Source organism: Phalacrocorax aristotelis, chromosome W, assembly GCF_949628215.1.
Source record: "Phalacrocorax aristotelis chromosome W, bGulAri2.1, whole genome shotgun sequence".
Lineage (NCBI taxonomy): Eukaryota > Metazoa > Chordata > Aves > Suliformes > Phalacrocoracidae > Phalacrocorax > Phalacrocorax aristotelis.
The window spans coordinates 24,966,021-24,987,425 of NC_134310.1; the positions used below are offsets into that span (position 1 = coordinate 24,966,021).

The following is a 21,405-nucleotide window of genomic DNA, read 5'->3' on the forward strand; positions in this document are numbered from 1 at the left end:
CCACGTGTTAATCAGATGAGTTTTCCTGTTCCTTTCAGTATTATTCTTCCCTGCCATTGATGGGATTGAGGTAAACACTACCTGCGCTCCCGGTCCTTCAACTAGTCACCCCAGTGCCCTGAAGTACCTTTTGATTGCTCTTGGGCTTCTCTCTGCAACCTCATCACTGCCCACCTGCATAACCAACAGTGGGTCAGTATTAACTTATATTAAGTTGTATTGACTACGATAATATTTTAATATTAATAAATCTCATCATAAACTGAAAGTACAGGCTCAAATATGTAACATGGGAAGACAGAACATAAAACCACTCATGCTCCAACAGCATGCTTGACCTATTGCAGTTTATAAAGGCTGCTAATAGTCATCTTCTTTCACAAAGATGGGGGCAGGGGACCCTTTCCCCACCTCTCCTCCAAAGAGGTGTCATTTTGGTTTATCTCAGAAGCTGTTGCATACTTGTTTAGATGAACTAAATTTACTGCCCTTCTTCAAACCCTGACACAGGAAACAGCATCAACAGGGCACTTATGATGCGGTGTTCTAGTGTAAACATGCTACAGAAACAGGCAGAATTGTGAGATTATTTTTTCAAGGGGTTTTTGCTTGGAGGGCTTTTAAAAAGTAAGTGCTTAGAACAGAAGCTGTGATTTTTTTTTTTTTTAACCTTCTGTCCCCAGTGCTTCAGACCTGCACTTGACCCCAGGTGACTGCCAAGATGAGAGCCATAAGGCTCACCCGCTCCCCCAACAGCAAAGCCAATCAGGAAGAAAACAAAATGCAAGCCACCCAGTGAAAGAAAGGGGAACCACCACTTTCCTGAACAGCGCTTCTGGTGCCGCAATTTCAATATGCAAAGTTAACGCAACTACATCACCTCACAGCACTTCTTTTTTTCCTCGGGCACAGCTGCCGGCAGGGTGGCTTCAAACGAGATCGAGGAACCGCTGCAGTGTGTGGAAGACAACACAGATTTACAGAGGGTTTTGTTTTTGTTGTGTTTTGTTTTGTTTTTTTAAGGGTTCCTTCTAGGTATTAAGGGCCCTCCTCCCTGCCCCCTCTCACAGTCCTTCAGCGGAGGGCAGACAGCTGGTGAAGGCCCGGCCTTGGCGGTGTCTCCCCTCAGCAGCACTGCAGCCCTGACTGGGCCTGGCTCCAGGCTAGGCTGTAGGAGCAGGCAGGGCCCTGCCGTCAGCCCCACAAGCCTCCCTCGGTTGGCATGAAGCGGCGAATACAGAGACTAGCCCCATGGGAGACTTTTTGGTTTGTTGGGGTTTGTTTTTTTTTTTTTTTTTTTCCTTCTCCCCCCCCGCACCCCAGCTGGGGCGGGGGAGGTGGGAACGAGTAACAAATGGACGCGTCCCCTTTAAACACCTCCCCCCGCCCTTTCCACGTGGTGCAGGGCGGGGATTCCGTGATACGTCACTTCTGTTTCTGTCGTGGTGTAGAAGAGCTGCGTGTGGAGTAGGACGTGAGTTTTAGGGTTCTCCCTCGTGCCCAGTTGGGGCTGCCGCCATTTTCTCTATCGCCTATCCGTGGTTGTTGGTGGCTCGGTACCTTCTGGCTGGTGCAGGAGAGGTTCGCTGGGTAATCGTATGGCGAGACTTTCCCTTTTCCTTGGCTGCTTCCTGTCCTCTGCGGGAGGAATGTTCCGCTGTGGAGCGGGCGTGGGGTGGGAGCCGCTGCCATGTTGGGGGGCAAAGAATTTGAGCGAGGGAGAAAATGGCGATAGGGAGCCATCCGGCTGCGTCCGTCCCCCCCCCCCCCCCCCCCCCGTCCCCCCCCCCGCGCTGGGATCTGGCTGCTCACTGGCCATCCCCGGCACTCTTTTTTTTTTTTTTTTTTCTGTTGTGTTTCCTTTTCTCTTCTTCGTCGCCGGTAATCTGCACCCCTCTTTCTGCCACCCCGCCCCGGGAGGACCTGAGCGTTCTTGCCCGCACCCTCCCGTCGGGCCCTCGTTCTTTTCCCCTGGGGGGGCAACACGAGCCGTAGAAAAGAGGAAGAGGGGAGGAAAATGGCGGCTGGAGTCCGCCTACCTGGTTTTCCTAGCTCGCACTCGCTTGTCTTTCTCATATTCTTTTCCCTCGTCCTCGCTTGGCCTGTCTTGTTCCACCCTCGCTCTCCCCGATGCTTCGGTGTCCTCACGCTCTGCCTTGCCAGCTTCTCTCGAGGGGCACCCACCAGCCCCAATTTCTTCCAGTTTCCGCCCCCGCCTTCCTCCATATTGTTACTTCCTTATCCTTATGCGGTCTCTGGGGTTATCCTCTGCTGGTGATCCCGCCCACCGCGTATCGGACTTGTTCGGCTTCCCGATTTCATGTCATCGCTGTACTTATTTTTACATTGTCCTATTCCAGCTCTCCTCTGCCTCCATCCTGCAGCGTGGTTTATATGTGCTTCCCATACCCTGTTTCATTTTCAGTGCTACAGCTTCCATCGCTGTGTTCCAAAGTACTACAGCAGAATTTGCCCTACTTTAGAACCACATTGATCCATTAGCATTCTTCTTCAGACTCCGTTTTTTCCTTTGCACATAGTTTATTTCATTGCCAGTTTAAAAATACTGCTATTCCTCCCCCCCCCCTTGAGATATGCTTCTTTAATCTTTTACTAGCCTTTCCTAGCTGTGGTTTATTTTATAAAGTTTCTTCCTGCGTTACTTATTTTTGTTTTGAAAGATCAGATAAGCTATTTATTTGTTACAAAGGGTTTCTAGTAGCAGGCAAGATTTTCAACTGCTATAGCTAACCACATGTTTGCATACTAGAGAGATGTAGAAGCACACATGGCAGCATGCGTTCAAGGAAAGTCGAATGTCTGCTTGTCTGGCAAATGAATAGACTCTAATGACTGATGTGGTAAAGCTGCAGTGGAAATGTTAACTGTAATGCTGTAGTTCACTGTAACTAAAATGTTTGTTGCGTGTTTTTTTTTTTTTTTTTCCCCCAGACTTTTGTGTTATTGATTGGAACTTTAGCTTCATGTATGGTGATTATGCGCCTGTTGCTTGCAAATTCAACTAGGTGAAATGCCTATGTAAGAAGATAGATAGCGCTGGGGCCTTAATCATTTATATTTATGAATGTAATATTGAGAATTCAACTGGAGGACAGTATTGTATTGTATTTTTTACATTATGGTTTCTACCATACTGGGGGGGTCTATGAAACTGGTGAAAAATGACCCCTTTGTAAACAGTTCAGAATCTAAACCACTGCATTTAAGGCAGTTGCAGCAAAAAGGGGAAGAGATATAAGAGGGAAGGGTGTTTGAGATCACATCTGCAACGTGTATTAAAGCTTATATGAAAAGGCAGGAAAGTCTTCAGGAGGGTTTTTAATAAGATGAGCCTTTGCAAACAGGTTTGAGGATGGCTTTCTAGCCATAATGGGATGTATTCATTGCATAGTGTTCTCATGTTATCTTTCTCTTCCTAGAATGCCTAAGTCAAAGGAACTTGTGTCTTCAAGCTCATCTGTCAGTGACTCAGATAGTGAAGTTGACAAAAAGGTGAAGATCATATGCAGTTTAACTACTGTATTAACTCTTATATTTCAGGCTGGGGTTAAAGAATTAGGTGAGCGTTATATCACAAAATGCATGTCATTCCATATGATTTATCAGACACTTAACCCCAAAACGTGGGGCCCCCCCCCCACCTCCAAAGCAACAACTCCAAAGCAACAAAACCAAAACAAATAAAACCCACCCTGCAAGATTAGGGTTTGGGTGGATGCTTTTTGCTTTGCAGTAAACTTCTCTTCTTAAGTTGCATTTTGCTTTCTTCAGGACTTTCCATATGGTATATCTAGCCACAAGCTTCCTGGAATTATTTGCTGCTTGTGGCAAGTGATAGAAGGCTTCTGTATAAGCTGCCCCTGGTGGCAAGAACTTGGACTAACTTTCAGGCCACCCCCCCACCCCCTTCATTTTGGTATCTGGATTATTTGCAAGTCCAAAACAAAAACTTCTACTTGCCCTTGTCATCCATGTCACTTGCATATCTTGTTCACATGCTCTTTTTCTCTGTTTCAGATTCTTACATTTACTGTAATACTATCTGTTAGTTTCTCACTTAAAAGCTGTGCCAATCTGAATGTCTGAGTTGATAATTTTAACATTAACTGTTTAGACGTATAAATTTAGTGTTCATTTATTTTTAATAGTTATTTAATTTATAAGTTTGTATAGATGTACCAGTCATTACAAACAAAAAAAGAAAAATTCACTGTTGCATTCAGTTTAAGAAATGCTAGGTGGTAATGCAGACATCAGGTCTTTTAGTGCAGTATGCGAAGAGACTCAGTCTGCTTTACTGAATTGGTTCAAATGTGACTTGGTTGCACTTAGCAAATTAGGTGTTTTGTCCATTCTTAATATAAGAGAAAATGGTCAGGTGATTTTTGTTGTTGTTGTTAGGGAAATGTATTCCTGAAAACAACAGTCTGCTTCTGTGGGCAGTAAGGTGGTGGGTTTTGGTTTTGTGTGTTTTGTTTTTTTTTTTTTTCCCCGACAACCTCACATATTTGTTGGAACTGTTTTGTCTTTAAAAGGTATTATCTACAATATGATTCTAGCAGGTGAGACTAATTTTTGGTATCTTTGTATTATTCTTTCCTTGGGGTAGGCATGATTACTATATAACCATTAGTAGAAATAGTAACTTTGTAGCGTCTGCTAGTAAAGTAATCTGATTTACAGGTGATATTGTCTGAATGTTTTAAAAGTGTTTAGTTTATCATGCTATGGACAGAGATTGGACTCCAATTAAAAAAAAAAACAAACCACCCAACAAAAACAAAATAACCAAAAAAAACCAAACCCCCCAAAACTCAAACAAAACCAACAAACGACTCCTCTGCTGGATTTGATTTCCAGATCCTTTCTTCATTATCTCATTGTCGTGTCCCTGTCGTGTGTCCGTCCGTGTCACCCCCCCCACCCACCCCCCCAAACAGTTGTTAGCTGTCCTGTATTTTTCATTGCACTCAGTGGAAAGGAAGGCAAAGCTTCCATCAGACTAAAATTTTAATTAAAACTACTGAACTGACAATATTACTGTGTAAAAAGAGTAGGCTTTTTGAAGTGTATTTTGATCTAATCCAATTCTCTTTAAATGCAAAGTATTATGGTAAACTTCACTGGGAACAGAATTAGGCTCATTTGAAGATTTTTTTTTTTAAATTCCAGTCTAAATGTACAGTATTGGATACCTGCCTTCACAGAAGGAAGGTGATAATGTGTATTGCATAGTAGTAGTTTGTGACCTCTAATCCAAACTTTTTTGTAACTTATAAAATGTGTTGTGGTTCATGCATTTCTCTTTTTTTTTTTTTTTTATTTTTATTCTTGCTCCAAGGCAAAGCGGAAAAAGCAAGCAGCTCCAGAAAAGCCTGTAAAGAAACAAAAGACTGGTGAAAGTTCAAAGGGTGCAGCTTCTTCTAAGCAAAACAGTAACAGAGATGAGAATATGTTTCAGGTAAAATTGACTCTCTTAGAGCCTGGTTAAGGTAACCATTTACATCATATTCAGTATAAATTTTATTAAGTGATCTGAATATCTTAATAGCATGGTGCTTGGCCAAAGGGGATTGCGATGCTAGCATGCAGATGAGATGCTCAGAAAAAGCTTTGTCAGGTTTCAGTAGAGTAAAAGAATCTGGCAATTGATTCTAACCCTTATGTCTTTGCCCATGGTAACTTTCTGGGTAGTCATTTTGTCTGTAAATACAGCACTTACCGTGAGTATACTGTAAATATTAGATCAGGACAGTCTCTACATGAAAATGTTTTTTAATCCAGGCTCTTGAAAGAAAGGTTCTTGGAAACCAAAGTATGGACTCTTCATTCCTATTTAACTAGGTCAAGGGCAACTTGGCTTCTGTCTTATAAGACAGTGTCCTGGAAAAAGTTTTGTTTGTTCCTTTTCTGATGCAGGTTTTTCTCACTGAACATCCAAAAAGATTGTAATTTTTGACATTGTCTTTATTTTTAAGATGGGATGAATGTACATTTTCAGTAGCAAGAAGTATTTGTGAATTCAGGGTGTTGCAGTTCCTGGGGTTAGCTGAGGCAGTAGCAGTGTGTGCTGAAAGTTGTGTAAGAATATGCGTAGCTCGGAATTACCTGTTTTAGGGGTGCGGATTAAGACTTATTTAATGTCTGTGACTAGGTGGCTTGAAAAGGGTCAAGGGATAGGAAAGGAACTTAAATTCTTAGACTTAGGTTCTTAAGTTTGAAAGGGTATGGGAGAGGTGCCTAATAAGATGGTCCCAATGCTGAGTAAGGCAAAATAAATGGTTTTGGGCTGTAGCATCAATTCTCACTTTCCTCTTCATGTATAATTGGAGGGAGAGCTTCAGTTTAAGACACTGGGCATCAATGCCTGAACTTCCCCACTGAATGAAGAATATATTTTTAGTTCTGTTGGGGAATGCTTTGATCCCTGTAGCTAAAAATGAGATAGTATCTTCTACGCTTAATGAGGTGAACTGCAGTTAGAACTCAACAAAAACAAACCCACCCCACCCCCCAAACCGCCTATGTACCTATGTATAGGCTTTACGCTATGTTTGTAATAGGTTCAGAAGTTCCAGCCTTGGGGAAAAAGATTAAAAATTTTAATGCTCTCCTGATGGGGGGGAGCCAACCCCCCAAAACCCCCTTTCAAATAAAAGCAAAAGTATTTGTGTGCTCTGATTTCTTTCAGCCTTTTTGACCTAAGAAAATAAAAAGTTACGAAAAACAGACAGTAGAGAACTCATTAGTCTGATAAGAGCACTATTCTTCCGGTGTTGAGTAAAATATAGAGAAAATGTCAATATCACCTTGACCTAAAACATCGGTGTTCCTTAGTCTCTTACTTGCCTTTTAGTTACTCAACAACAAAAGTGGCTTGTTTGGTTTTTTTTTTAGATTTCCTATTGTGTTACATGAAGCATTGTGGGCTTTTTTTTTTTTTCCATGCTATATCAGCTTCAGTTGCATCTTAGTTAATGCACAGTTTCAGTGTAGAAGTAGCATTGTAGGTTTGAGGGTACTTCCCCCCCAGGAGAGCATGCTAGTTGCATGTTATTTTTTAGGTATGGTTTTGTTTGTTCTAGGACTATTAGTAATACTAGAAACTCTCCTTTCTGCTTCCACATGGTAGTAAAATGATCTCTGTACAAGTGACTGCAGTATAACTTACAAGTGTGGCTTCAGCTGATGGAAATCAGGCTGTAAAGCATTCATAGAATAGTCAGAAGTTCTGTGGCATCCATATTGTGTGTGGGAGTGGCAGAAAATTATGTGAAACTTAGTGATTTGCTGTTCTACACCTTTGGGCTATGTTCTTAAAGTATATAGCTTCCCTTAATGTTGAGCTCATTGTGACTGCCCTACTCAGAAGATTCAGCATTTTCATAAAGATCTATGTTTTATTATTTTTGTTTGAAACTATTGGTGTAATGGTATTCTTGAAACTAATTATGAAGAATAGAATAATTGTAAGTAGAAGGGAATTAATTCAGTATAAGAGACCAAGTGTATTTTATTTGCATGTCTTGGCCTTTTTAGGTTTTATAGGTAGCCTAGTATACTTTGGAATTTGTTAAAGGATTTGGGCGCAGTTGGGTGTGGAAATTTATCTTACTCCTATCTGTGATGACTAGAGGCCCCAAGGACAAGCATTATTCATATTAATGTGGAAGGGTTTAGTGTTGATACATTAGATTACTGTCTGTGGCTTCGAGCCAACATGAGTTCTGCATCGTGTGCTTTGGTTAGTTAGATGACAGGATTTTTCAATCTATGCCTGATTTGGATAAGGTTTGTTAATACTGTCAGGATGCAGTATTAATGACTATCCAGAGTGGAACCACATGATGTGACTCCACAGAAATTGTTATTTCAAAAGTAGTTTGCCTGTTTTGGGCCCCCCCCCCTTTTTTTTTTTTTTTTAATTTGGGTCAAATTTGCTTTTTGACTTGTGAGAAATAAGTTCTCCAGTTTCCAAGTGTAATGTCTTGACCTATCATAGGCTCCTGAAAGTAGATAAATGTATGTTTGTGATACACTGGAAGGTGATTGATTGTGAAATGCATTGGTGACCACCTAAGTTTCAGAACTAATGTACTAAACCAATTTGCTGTGTTACAGATCTCAGCTGTTTACAGGACTCTATTCTAGGCGCTTATATTAGCTTATTGTGCTTCTTCTAATGGTATGCATATAGTTATCAGCTAAGAAGGAAGGATGCTGCTTTTGCTGTTTCTGTTTCCACAGCATGTATACAGTTTAATCAAGGCAAACTGGAAATAGGAGGAAAAATGGCGAAGAAGGTGGTTGCTGAAACTTGTCCAGTTGCATAGCTGTGAAAGAAACTTAGACACAATTCAGTGCATTTTATTCTAAAAAATGGAAACCTGGAAATAATGTTTTAAATGTCTTCTGATTTATTTAATTCAATAGAATAGTATATCTAAGGAGCTGTGATACTTAGTAAAAAGCATATGAACTTGTCTATGAAGGCTGAACTGCAGTAACTACCCTGCTATAAATCAGTGCAGCCCTTGGAACATTAATGTGGTTAGAGATACAAAGGTGTCTTAGATCACTGAAATTATTCTAGGACTATCGGCTGCTGTGTGAACGAAGAATTGTTCAGAAATGATTCAAGGTCAGAATTGCAGGTAACTGAACTTCAAGAAACATTAACTTAATTCTAGATTTTGATTGAGGTTTTTAAACCATACTTTAGAAGCCTATTTAAAGCTTTTTAGCAGTGGCAACTGTTTTGTATAGAGTTCAACTAAGCATTTGAAACTTAATGTGAGCATTCAGCTGAAATCTAGACGGTGGTATAAAACCTAACCTAACTTAACTTCAGCATTTTCATATGGAACTGTTTACATTTAAGGTAGACTTACTGATTAAATGATGTGTGCTTTGTATTATTGCCCCTTGCCTTACTGTAGTTGAGTTAAGATGTAGTCTTATCTTCAGTAGTCAAATCCTAAACCCTTTTACTGCATTTACAGCTATAATCTGCTATATTGTATCAGATTTTGTCTCTTAGAGCAAATCTGGAATTACTTGGCAATGCACTAATAGTCTTTGATAGACCTGGAAAAAAAAAGACGTTATGGAGTACTACTGCTTGAAGCTGGTTTTAGAGGTGACCTTAAAAGTCACTGAAGCATTATAGGGTAAAACCAAGAAATGTTGTTTGTGTATCCTTTGCCAGCAGTGCTGATGGACTTGGGTACGGTACCAAGTTTTTGTCTGAAAGAACTTGGCTACTGTGACATTGTACCTTATTTTTGAATGCTAAATTTGTAGTACTGTGGAAGTATTTAAATCAGTCACAAAATACAATCTTATAAACTTGTTCATTTTAATGGATGCTTTGAAGTAGGAAAACAACTGCTTCAGGCTTATGGTATCTAAAGATGTCCCAATTGTTTTAAAATAAGTTTTAGAGTAAATTTAGCATGATCTGCATAAGAAAAAAATTACTTCAAGTATGTTTTATGTTTGCTTAGTGTTATATATATATATATATATATTTGTGGAAAAAAAACCCAGCTTTTATGGCTTAAACATCTGTGGATTATTTTAATTGGTTGGAGAGTTGTTCATGCTTTCTGGTCAGGCTTAATGCTAGTAAGATGTGTTTGGCTCTCTGTTAAATTATGTCAAAGTGCAAGATGCATAAATTAAGGAAGTTGAAAACTAAAACTAATGCTTTATCAGGAAGGAATATTTTATTTTTAAAACTGCTTACTTTTGAATGCATTCGTTCTTCATAAATTGTATCCAGAAGGTACATACAGAATACTAAGAATTTCTTACATGAATTGTATTTGATTGTGTTTTTATGATCTAATTTCTGATTCTCAAATTCACATTAAAGTTTGAATTTATGTGAATGAGTAGTTCTTAATCAAATTTTGAGAAATTTGATAAAGCCTAAATATGTAGTGTAATGCTGTCTCTCTTCCTTTCCCCTCCTCACCCTTTTTTCTTGTCTTAAGAAAAAAAAAAAGCCCTCATAATTCATCTAAGCCACTGTGGTGTGAGGCTATAAAATTCCAAAGTCATTTCATATTGTGCTACATGCTGGTAAACTTAAAGTATTTAGATTTTTTTTTTTAACATCTGGTACAGTGCGATAGTCTCTTAACCACCGTTCCAATGAAGTGACATGAGGACTCAGGAGCAGGCATGGGACAGTTGGTGGCTTGCTTTCATTTCCATCTGTATTTACTGTGCTTAAAAAAAAAAAAAAGGGGGGGGGGGGGGGAAGGCCCAAAACAAACAAACCCTCCACCCCTCTAGAAATTGTTTATCTCATATGTACAGAAATTAAATTAGATATTCATATGGAATGGATTAAAATTTAGATTTGGGAGTAGAGCTCCCTCTTTCCTGTTTGTTTACGGCTGCTACTAACAATGATGGTTATAATAAAGGCAAAATTTTATTTCAGGAAAGAGTAAATTAGTGGGTTTTGTAAGACGTAAGCTTGTTAGAATATAGGTATTTTTATTCTAGGGGAGTCACTTCTGTATTGAGCATTGAATGCTCAACTAGTTTTAAGTCATTCATCCACTTATATTGTCATTATTTGCCTACTGACTACTCTGGATTAAGCTCTTGATCTAGTTGTTTCTCTGGTGTCTATAATAAGCTGCAGTGTGCAATGTCATGTGTCCAAGTCTGATACTGCTGGGAAAAGTGAAGGATGTAAAATATCTAAAAGATGTCCTTATATGTGTTTTGACAGATTGGCAAAATGAGGTATGTCAGTGTTCGTGACTTTAAAGGGAAAGTCTTAATTGATATTAGAGAATATTGGATGGATCAAGAAGGTGAAATGAAGCCCGGCAGGAAAGGTATTGTTCTGCTTCATGTTCTTTGTATTAAAACATTGTCTGCAGTTTAGAGACCTGTGTATCAGTTTTCTATCACAGGTTGGAAGGGACCTCAGGGATCATCTAGTCCAACCTTTCTAGGAAGAGCACAGTCTAGACAAGATGGCCCAGCACCCTGTCCAGCCAAATCTTAAAAGTGTCCAATGTGGCCGAGCCAACCGCTTCCCTGGGGAGATTATTCCAATGGTTGAATGTCCTCACTGTGAAAAATTTTTCTCTGGTGTCCAATCAGAATCTCCCCAAGAGCAATTTGTGTCCATTCCCCCTTGTCCTCTCCATGTGACTCCTTGTAAAAAGGGAGTCTCCATCTTCTCTGTAGCTACCCTTTAAGTACTGGTACATGGTGATGAGATCCCCTCTAAGCCTCCTTTTCTCAAGGCTGAACAAACCCAGCTCTCCCAGCCTATCCTCATATGGCAGGCTCCCCAGTCCTTTGATCACCTTGGTGGCCTTTCTCTGGACCCCTGCCAGCCTGTCCACATCCTTTTTGTATAGAGGGGACCAGAACTGTACACAGTACTCCAGGTGTGGCCTGACAGGCGCTGAGTAGAGTGGGATAATGACTTCTTTATCTCTGCTGGCGATGCCCTTTTTGATGCAACCCAGCAGCCTGTTGGCCGCCTTGGCCGCAGCAGCACACTGTTTGCTCACGTTGAGCTTTCTGTCCACCAGGACCCCCAGGTCCCTTTCCACAGAGCTGCTACCATGACATATTTGAAAGTGCGTAGAGCAGTGCACTGACCCATTTTTGGTCAACACATCTTGGCCTGCTATAGGTGAGGGAATAAGGTTTCACTTTTGAGCCTGAACTCAAACACCAAGGTGAGTATCTGTAAAGTACATCCTTTCCCTGCCAACCTGTCAATATTGAAGTGTTTTCTTTGCTGTTGAGAAGCATGAAGTTTTCAGAACCTTTGGGAATTCAGTGGGTTTCAGATATATCCTGGCAATGTGTGAAAAGTACATCAGACCTGTCTTCAGGTTAAATGAAATGGGAAACTTTGGAATATTACACAATTGCTGATAACACTTTTGGCACATTGCCTGGAGAAACAGACCAATACTCGAGATCAGAAGCTGCAGTCCCACAGGCATGAAGATCAGGGATTTTCTAGGTAATTCTTCCTGTGAGAATCAACTTATTAAAACTTCCCTGAAACACGTTAGAGTTACAGAGGGTCAGTAAGGAAAAGGTGATACGATGATACAAGTAGTTCCTTTGGTTGATTTGTCTTGTGCTTTGCCAAAACATCTTTGTTAGCTTTCATTAGGATGAGAATGAAACTCTAGATCTTCATTATGCCTTCTGAAGTATTTAGGCTGCAATAAGGATTTTAAAAAGAACTTACTTAAATTACATTGCAAATGCAGCCTGGTAATATGCTTCAAAGTGTTTCTTACATTTGGGTTACAAACTTCTTGAGGTCTACTTTGATTTGGATGTTTTTGAAAAAACATTTGCAATAATACAGGCCTGGGGATTATTTTGTTCTGAAAAAAACACTTTTATCAGAAAAATACTGTCATCTTACCCCTCCCTCCTCAAACTAAAACTTTGAAAATATAGAATCATAAATTAATTCAGGTTGAAAGTGACGGGGGTGGAGGTGGGGGTGGTAAAATGATTGTTTCTATGTGATGATTTTTGAAGTCTGGAAGTCACTGTTCTGAAGAGGTTGCAGTAGGAGTTGGGTCTGAATCTCTTAATTTCTGAGAGCCACAAGCTAGGGAAGGTGGCTTAGCTTGCCTTTCCCCTGATAGTTTTCCAAAAGATCAAGTGCACATGAAAACATTTATTAATAAATAGTTTTGCCAACATTGAGAAATTATATTTGGTTTTCAGGGTGAAAACCTGAGGTTTCTGAAACTGTTTGTGGTGGTCTGCTGCTTCCTGAGCTAATGGGTAAATTAGTTCCATCCTGAAGATCCCAAACGCTTTGCTCTTCAGCACGTCAATTCTGCTCTTCCCTTCCCTGCTCCTTATCTTCTCTTCCTGGGATGTGTTGCATTTCTCCATTGAAAATAAATTTTCTGCTTCCTCTTATGAGGAAGGGAAGGAGAACTGAGAACAGGTACAAATACAATTAGAGCAAATTATTATACTAAAAATATCCCATGAGGAGAAATTGTAAGTTATTTACTGTAGGAGATTAATTCTAAACTACTTGATAAAGAGTTATTTGAAATAATTAATTGCATAGGATGAGTTGATAAGGAACCCTGGGACTGCGATAAGAAGAGCAAGATGACAAAACAGTGTGGTTGAAAGGTGTCAGCTTCCCGGAATATGCTTTGGCAGCAGTGGCTGCTGCACAGGTTCTCGCCTGTGACTGCCTGGGTGTTGTGGTTTAGCCCCAGCCAGCAACTAAGCCCCACAGAGCCACTTGCTCATGCCCCCACTGGTGAGATGGGGAATAGAATCAGAAGGGCAAAAGTGAGAAAGCTCATGGGTTAAGAGTTTAATAATTAAAATAAAACATTAATAATAGCAACAACAATAATATAATGAAAAGGAAAATAATGAGAGATATGAAATGGGGGGGGGGGGAGAGAATAAACAACCTAAACAAGTGCTGCAACTGCTCACCACCCACCGACCCGACAATACCAGTCCACGAGCCACAACTGCTCCGCCCTGCCCCAACTCCCACAGTTAATATACTTGCCATGACATAGGATATGCAATATTCCATTGGCCAGTTTGGATCAGCTGTCTTGCCTGTGGCTGCTCCTGGCCTCTTGCCCAACTGGCAGAGCATGGGAAGCTGGAAAGGTCCCTAACTAGTACAGGCATTACTTAGTGACACTTAGCTGCTACTTAACAACTAAAACATCAGTAGGGCATCAGCACTATACCAGATAGTGAAGAAAATTAACTCTCTCGCAGCCAAAACTAGCACTTTCTCCATCCGTTATTCCATACCATTTATGTCATGCCCAGGTACATACTATTCAATACAACCTCACCAACCACCCCTCCCCTTCCCATCCTTTGACATAATACACAGACGACATTCCTTTTGTCTATGGACCACCCCTGTAAAAGGTCTGTAAAATATCCACAAATGTTCACAAAAATGTCTGTTAAGTTAATTCAGCCCATGACTTTGGGTTCCATCTATCGTAACAGTCTTTCAGGGCAGGAGAGATGGGGTGTGTGGTGGTGGATTGTTGCATACTGAAGTCAGTCTTCGTTACATCACTGCTGCACTTTGCTTAGTTTCATCAAAGTTCATCTTCCATGAATAGGGAGATTTCTACTATGATAACCTAGATATGGCATATAGCAACCACAGAAGAAATGCTGGTTTTGGCTGAGAAAGAGTTAATTCTCTTCACTGTAGTGCCTGGGATGGTAAGGGCAAATACCTAGGGCAGTGGGCACCCCCAGTGTTTTGGAGATTTACCCCTGAACAAGTGCAGAATCCTGAAAAAATAGTAGAATATTTGGAGAAAGTATGTTGTTACCCTGGGAACTCCAGAGAGACACAGATCACTGTAATATGCTGGGGCCTGGCCCATGCCTACAGAGCCCTGTTCAATACTACTCAGTACCCACAAGGGGAAGAGAAGGCCTCTGGATTGAAAGACAGAGCAAAAGGTACTGTGGCTATTCCAATCCTGGTGATGAGCACTGCAGCCACTCATACTGCCAGGACAAGCACTGTGGCTACTCAAAACTCCAGGACAGGCACTGCAGCTGAATGAGAGAATCAACCTGTGTCATTATCAGTCACCCCTATACACAGAAAAAAATCTTGGAAGAGAAAGTCAACTACTTCAGAAAGAGATGATGGAAGAGCAGGGCCATCATGAGGAGAAGAGAAGGAAGAAGTCATAAACAAGACTGAAACCACCCGATCCCTATCCTTGAGTGAGCTGCGAGATATACAGAAAGATTTTCGCTGTCTAGGTGAGCACATTGTCACCTGGTTGCTGCAATACTGGGATAATGGGGCCAGCAGTCTGGAATTAGAGGGGAAGAAAGCCAAACAACTGGGATCCCTCTCCAGGGAAGGGGACATTGACAAAGCGATTGGAAAAAGAACACAAGCCCTCAGCCTCTGGATGCAACTCCTGTCTGGAGTAAGAGAAAGGTATCCCTTCAAGGAATATATTGTATTTCGCCTAGGAAAATGGGTGACCATGGAGAAAGGTATCCAGTATCTGAGGGAACTAGCCATGCTTGAGGTGATTTATGGTGACCTGGACGATCAACGGTCCTCCAAAGATCCAGATGAAGCCCAGTGCACGCGACCCATGTGGCAGAAGTTTGTACGGAGCGCACCATTGATGCATGGCAACTTGTTGGCACTAATGTCCTGGAAAGAGGACAAGGCACCAATGGTGGTGGAGTTGATTGATAGACTCTGGGAGAATGGAGCAAATCTCTCTTCCTCGCTCGTCTCTGCTGTTGAGAAACTGTCCTGAGAGTTCCAGCAACTCAAAGAAGATATGTCCTACTCCCCACCAGTACAGACCAGTATCTCAGCCATTAGGAGTAAACGTCCCTTTGCTCAAGAGAAGGGATACACACGACAGGGCACCCTATGGTTTTACCTGCGTGACTACGGAGAGGACATGAAGAAAAACAAGTCCTGTGGTGACATGGCACCCCAGAGAGAACCGAGTCAGACAATGGGACTCATTTCCGAAATAGCCTCATAGACACCTGGGCCAAGGAGCATGACATTGAGTGGGTGTATTACATACCCTATCACGTACCACCTTCTGGGAAAATCGGAAGATACAATGGACTGTTAAAAACTATCCTAAGAGCAATTGGGGGTGGAACATTTAAACACTGGGATACACATTTAGCAAAAGCTACCTGGTTAGTCAACATGAGGGGCTCTGCCAAGCGAGCTGGCCCTGCCCAATCAGAACCCTTAAGTAGTGTGGAAGGGGATAGAGTCCCTGTAGTGCATGTAAAAACTATGCTGGGCAAAACAGTGTGGGTTCTTCCTGCCTCAGGCAAAGGCAAACCCATTTGTGGGATTGCTTTTGCTCAAGGACCTGGGTGCACTTGGTGGGTGATGTGGGAGGATGGAGGAGTCTGGTGTGTACCCCAAGGGGATTTGATTTTGGGCGAAATCAGCCAATGAACTGAATAATATGCTGTTAATTGCTGTATAATGTTGTATGTCATCACTGCTATGGTTGCTATATGCCGTATCAATGGTATCATGGTGGGAATCTCCCAAATTAATAAAAAAATGAACTTTCGTTGAACCAAGCAAAGTGCAGCAGTGATAGAACAAGGACTGACTTCAGCATGCAACAATCCAACACCACACACAGCACCTCTCTGAAACAATCATACAATAGATGGAACCCAAAGTCATGGACTAAATGAACTCAATGGACGTTTCACAGGCATTTTACAGGGGTGGTCCATAGACTAGGGGAATGATAAATGAAATCTGTATATTCTATTAAAGGATGAGAAGGTGGTTAGGGGTTATTGAAATTGTATTGCATAGTATGGGACCTGAGCATGATGTAAATGATATGGAATAAGGGGTGGATACTGTCATGGTTTTAGGTGGGATAGAGTTCATTTTCTTCACTGGAGCTGGCATAGTGCTGTGCTTTGGACTTAGTATGAAAACAATGTTGATAACACACAGATGTTTTAGTTGTTGCTGGGTAGTGCTTATACTAGTCAAGGACATTTCTAGCTTCCCATGCTCTGCCAGGTGCACAAGAAGCAGGGAGGAGAGGGGGCACAGCTAAGAGAGCGGATTCAAACTGGCCAAAGGGATATTCAATATCATGTAATGTCGTGCCCTGTATGTTAATGGGGAAGAGCTGGCCGGGGGGAGGGAAGTAGCAATCGCGGCTTGGGGACCGGCAGCGTTGGTCGGCGGGTAGTGAGCAGTTGTATCGTTTCTGGTTTTTTTCCCCCTTTTCCTTTTTATTATATTATCGTTATTACTATAATCGTAAGTATTATAATTAATTTTTTATTTTAATTATTAAACTGTTTATATCTCAACCCACAAGTTGTGTGTTTTTTTGCTTTTGCTCTTTTGAGTCTCTCCCCCATCTCACAGGGGTGGGGGGAGTGAGCGAGCGGCTGCATGGTGTTTAGTTGCTGACTGGGGCTGAACCGCAACAGCATGTCATGGTGTCCTTCTCTTTGGCCACCTATAACACTCTCCACTACAGGAATGTGCACTGCTCAGGATTTGTAGGCCAGGAAAGGGAAGACTTCCCTGGGAAGCTTCTGTAGCTTCAGAGAATGCTCTGTCTTTCCACAACTGCCGCCTGAGCATGGTGGCCTGCATTGGTGCCATGAGCAAGACCAAAACACCACACTGAACAGGATGCGTTCAAGTCAGTACTTTGCCTTTCAGTCACCATTCTTGCACAGGCCCTTCCAGGTACATGGGACAAGCAAGGTTCAGGCCCTTCATGCTTGCTTGAGGGGTCTAAGAGTTACTTAACTCCTTGGAGAAACCTTCCCTGCAGACCCTCCTAATTCTGTATCATTTAAAACATCTGATAATAGTCAAAATCACTGCTGTCTGTTCTGCTCCTCTGGATTCAAACTCACCACACACGTCGGAGAACTGCCTATATTAGGAATGGCTGTACACAAAGTGGATAAAGTAGAACAAAGAGAAAAACATAGATGGTCTGTCACACGTGACAGGAAATGCAGTTTATTTTACACAGAGAACGTTTACCAACAAAATTCCTTTAAAATGTGACACATCATCATTAGCCATTGTTTCATCTTCATCTTTGTAGTTCATCTACATCTGCCCCTCAAACTCTCTGGCTTCTTTTCAAATGATTCCTTGGGATAGGAAATAGTGTTGCTAATCTCTGGAGGAAGCATCTTCCCAAGCCATTGGACGGCTCTGTACCTAGGAAATACCCCGAGTTGTGAAGCCCCATCACAGGGAGCAGGCCTTGAACATTCAGCAAGGGCTTCCTTAACTGTCCCATCCATCACACTCATCGTGGATGCAGTGAGCAAAACACTTAACAGTCACTTCAGCTGTGCAAGACAAATTTTAGTCTTTCACACTTCGCATTGCATTCAATCTTTCTTTGCAAAAAATTAGCAAATTTTGAACTGTTCCTTTACACAAAATTATTTGCAAACTCTTGGAAAAGCCTAGGTTTTGATGCCTAGAAAGTGGAATTAATTCTAGATTCATTTCCAAATACTTGACAATTAAACAGCTACTACACACAAACACATCTCCGCCCTCCTCGGTGGCAAAGGTAGGGTATTAGTCCTGGCAGACCTCGGGAAGGGCTGTCCCACACAAGGCAGCCTCCCCCAGCCCCTCTGTGGAGGCCTGCGTTGTGGGACTGGGGGAAGGAGCCCACCGCAGCCCCACACCCACCCAGGCAGATGTTCCTCATGACAAAAGCTTTTGAAGCACGCAAGTATTTAACATGTTTTCCACTTCTTCCTGCAGCAGTGGCAAGGGACAGTCTCGCCCCACCTGAGGCGCCCGGAGAGCGGACAGGAGCCCAAGGCCCCTCAGGGCCCAGCCAGGATGTGGCTTCCAGGTTGTCTCCCTGGGGTGTTGAGGCCGTTCCTGGGTTTTAACAGCATGTTACCACATTGCGGTTATTTCTCAATATTGTTCCTTTGTAGGGGAAGTTTCTAATTGCCTTGGAGCTTATATTTTTAAGTGCATGCCACGCACTCTCTGCCGAGGATCCCATCACACGGCCTCTGCCGAAGTTACTGCCTGGCTGCCGCTCTCCAAGTTCCACAGGCACGTGCCCAGGGCACCACTTTGGTGCCGTCCTGTCCTTGAGACCTAGGCTGAGGCCCTCATCTACCTCAATAGTCCTCAGCTTAAAATTGACCGTTCCATGTGTTTCTTGGATCATTTAATCGCAATCTATGCTTAATTATGTGCAATCCTCTGCTCAAACTTTCCCAAAGGCAAATGGCTGTTGCAATTCAGCTGCCTAAACTGCGAGAAATGTGAACCTCAAACTCCAGAGAATGAAAATGCAAGAAAGAGTTAAATCTCCAAGGCTTTCTAAATCAGATAGAAATGTAGCTTCTTCCAGGCTTGAGACATGATAACTCTGGAAACAGAGCATATTTATAAAAGAGTGGTATTTGATTTATGAGTCATAATGTATTCCCTTCCAGCTAATGGAATGACACAGGTATGGTTTTAGCTGGGATAGAGTTAATTTTCTTCACTCTAGCTGGTATAGTGCGGTGCTTTGAAATTAGCATGGAAAAAAAATATTGAGATAACACACAGATGTTTTAGTTGTTGCTGGGTAGCACTTGTACTAGTCAAGGACATTTCTAGCTTCCCATGCTCTGCTGGGTGCACAAGAAGCCGGGAGGGGAGGGGGCACAGCTAAGAGAGTGGATTCAAACTGACCAAAGGGATATTCCATATCATGTAACGTCATGCCCACTATGTTAACTGGCAGGAGCTGGCCGGGGGAGGGAGGAAGCAATCGTGGCTTGGGGAAAGGGCAGCGTCAGTCGGCGGGTGGTGAGCGGTTGTATCGTTTGTGTTTCTGTGCTTTTTTCCTTTTTTTCCCTTTCCCTTCCTTCTCCATTTTATTATATTAACATTATTGTCATTATTATCATAATCACTATTATTATTTTATTGTAATCATTAAACTGTGCTTATCTCAACCCACAAGTTCTTTTGCTCGTCTGATTCTCTTCCCCATCCCACAGGGGTGGGGGTGGGAAGTGAGCGAGCGGCTGCGTGGTGTTCAGTTGCCAGCTGAGGCTGAACCATGACAGTCCATTTTTGGCGCCCAACGTGGGGCACGAAGGGTTTGAGATAATAACAGTTGCTGTTCACCGCATTTATTCATCTGCTCTCAGTATTAGTTTGTCCAGTCTTTACTATGCCGATTGTACAGTACATGTTAAAACTTGCTGTTGGTTTTTTCAGTTTGCTGTACTCTGCAGTGATTAGAGATGTTTTGCCTAGGAGATATGTTATTAAAACACTGGCCTTGACCCTTATCGGTTATTTGGGTCTTGCATGGAAGCCGTTACTGTACTTCAACTACCACCACATGGAGGCAATTAGCAATTATACCTCCTCTTCTGAGAAGTTTTTTATGGAGGAAATAGAGAATGGCACCTTAGCTACCATCTTATATAATGCCTCCTCCTTCATTACAACAACTTTTCAGTATCTTGAACATCCTTGGGTAGTCAAGATACATCTGTTGATATTGCTTTGGCAGACGGTGTCAGTTCTAAGGTTAATAAGCAATTTAAGAATATCATCCAGAGATCTGTCCCAAGGCTCGATAGCTATGCGTGGCAGGGTATGTGGGATAGTATGGGCAAATACCTAAGACGGTGGGCACCCCCCGTGATGTGGGACTTCACCCCTGAACAAGTGCAGAATCCTGAAAAACTAGTAGAATATTTGGAGGAAGTATGTTGTCACCCTGGCAATTCCAGAGAGATACAAATCACTGCAATGTGCTGGGGCCTGGCTCATGCCTATCGAGCCCTATTTAACACTATTCAGTACCCCCAAGGGAAAGAGAAGGTCGCTGGATCTAAAAAGACAAAGACAAGGAAAGCAACGAGCACTGCGGCCACTCAAACCCTCACGACAGGCACTGCAGCTGCTCAAACCCCAGTGCCAAGCATTGCAGCTAAACCAGAGGACCAACCTGTGCCAGTATCAGTCACCCCTATACGCAAGAAGAAATCATGGAAGAGAAGGTCAACTCGTTTAGAAAGAGATTACGAGGAACCCGGGCCATCACGAGAAGAGGAGGAGGAAGAGGAAGAATGTGTACAAGAAACGGAAACTACCCGATCCCTATCCTTGAGTGAGTTGTGGGATATACGGAAAGATTTCGGGCATCATTCAGGTGAGCACGTTATCACCTGGTTGCTCCAATACTGGGATAGTGGGGCCAGCAGTCTGGAATTAGAGGGGAAGAAAGCCAAACAACTGGGATCCCTCTCCAGGGAAGGGGACATTGACAAAGCGATTGGAAAAAGAACACAAGCCCTCAGCCTCTGGATGCAACTCCTGTCTGGAGTAAGAGAAAGGTATCCCTTCAAGGAATATATTGTATTTCGCCTAGGAAAATGGGTGACCATGGAGAAAGGTATCCAGTATCTGAGGGAACTAGCCATGCTTGAGGTGATTTATGGTGACCTGGACGATCAACGGTCCTCCAAAATCCAGATGAAGCCCAGTGCACGCGACCCATGTGGCAGAGGTTTGTACGGAGCGCACCATTGATGCATGGCAACTTGTTGGCACTAATGTCCTGGAAAGAGGACAAGGCACCAATGGTGGCTGAGTTGATTGATAGACTCTGGGAGAATGGAGCAAATCTCTCTTCCTCGCTCGTCTCTGCTGTTGAGAAACTGTCCTGAGAGTTCCAGCAACTCAAAGAAGATATGTCCTACTCCCCACCAGTACAGACCAGTATCTCAGCCATTAGGAGTAAACGTCCCTTTGCTCAAGAGAAGGGATACACACGACAG

At 42.4% G+C, this 21,405-nt stretch overlaps 1 protein-coding gene across 28 annotated transcripts in view; it reads left to right on the forward strand.

The window, feature by feature from the left end:
- The first annotated feature begins 1,392 nt into the window (after positions 1 to 1,392).
- The window catches only part of LOC142049605 (activated RNA polymerase II transcriptional coactivator p15-like), a 45,009-nt gene continuing 24,996 nt past the window's right edge, over positions 1,393 to 21,405 (forward strand). For 5 of the 28 annotated variants that reach the window (XM_075077434.1, XM_075077441.1, XM_075077428.1 and 2 more), the window contains exons 1-4: positions 1,393 to 1,474; positions 3,441 to 3,513; positions 5,363 to 5,482; positions 10,772 to 10,880. In XM_075077434.1, coding sequence (XP_074933535.1) covers positions 3,442 to 3,513; positions 5,363 to 5,482; positions 10,772 to 10,880 — 301 coding nt within the window. In that variant the 5' untranslated portion in view covers positions 1,393 to 1,474; position 3,441. Of the gene's footprint in view, positions 1,597 to 3,440; positions 3,514 to 5,362; positions 5,483 to 10,771; positions 10,881 to 11,591; positions 11,742 to 12,762; positions 13,490 to 16,793; positions 16,923 to 18,358; positions 18,453 to 18,540; positions 19,905 to 21,405 lie in introns of those variants that run through there. The other 23 variants (XM_075077445.1, XM_075077430.1, XM_075077438.1 and 20 more) reach the window with 19 other exon arrangements.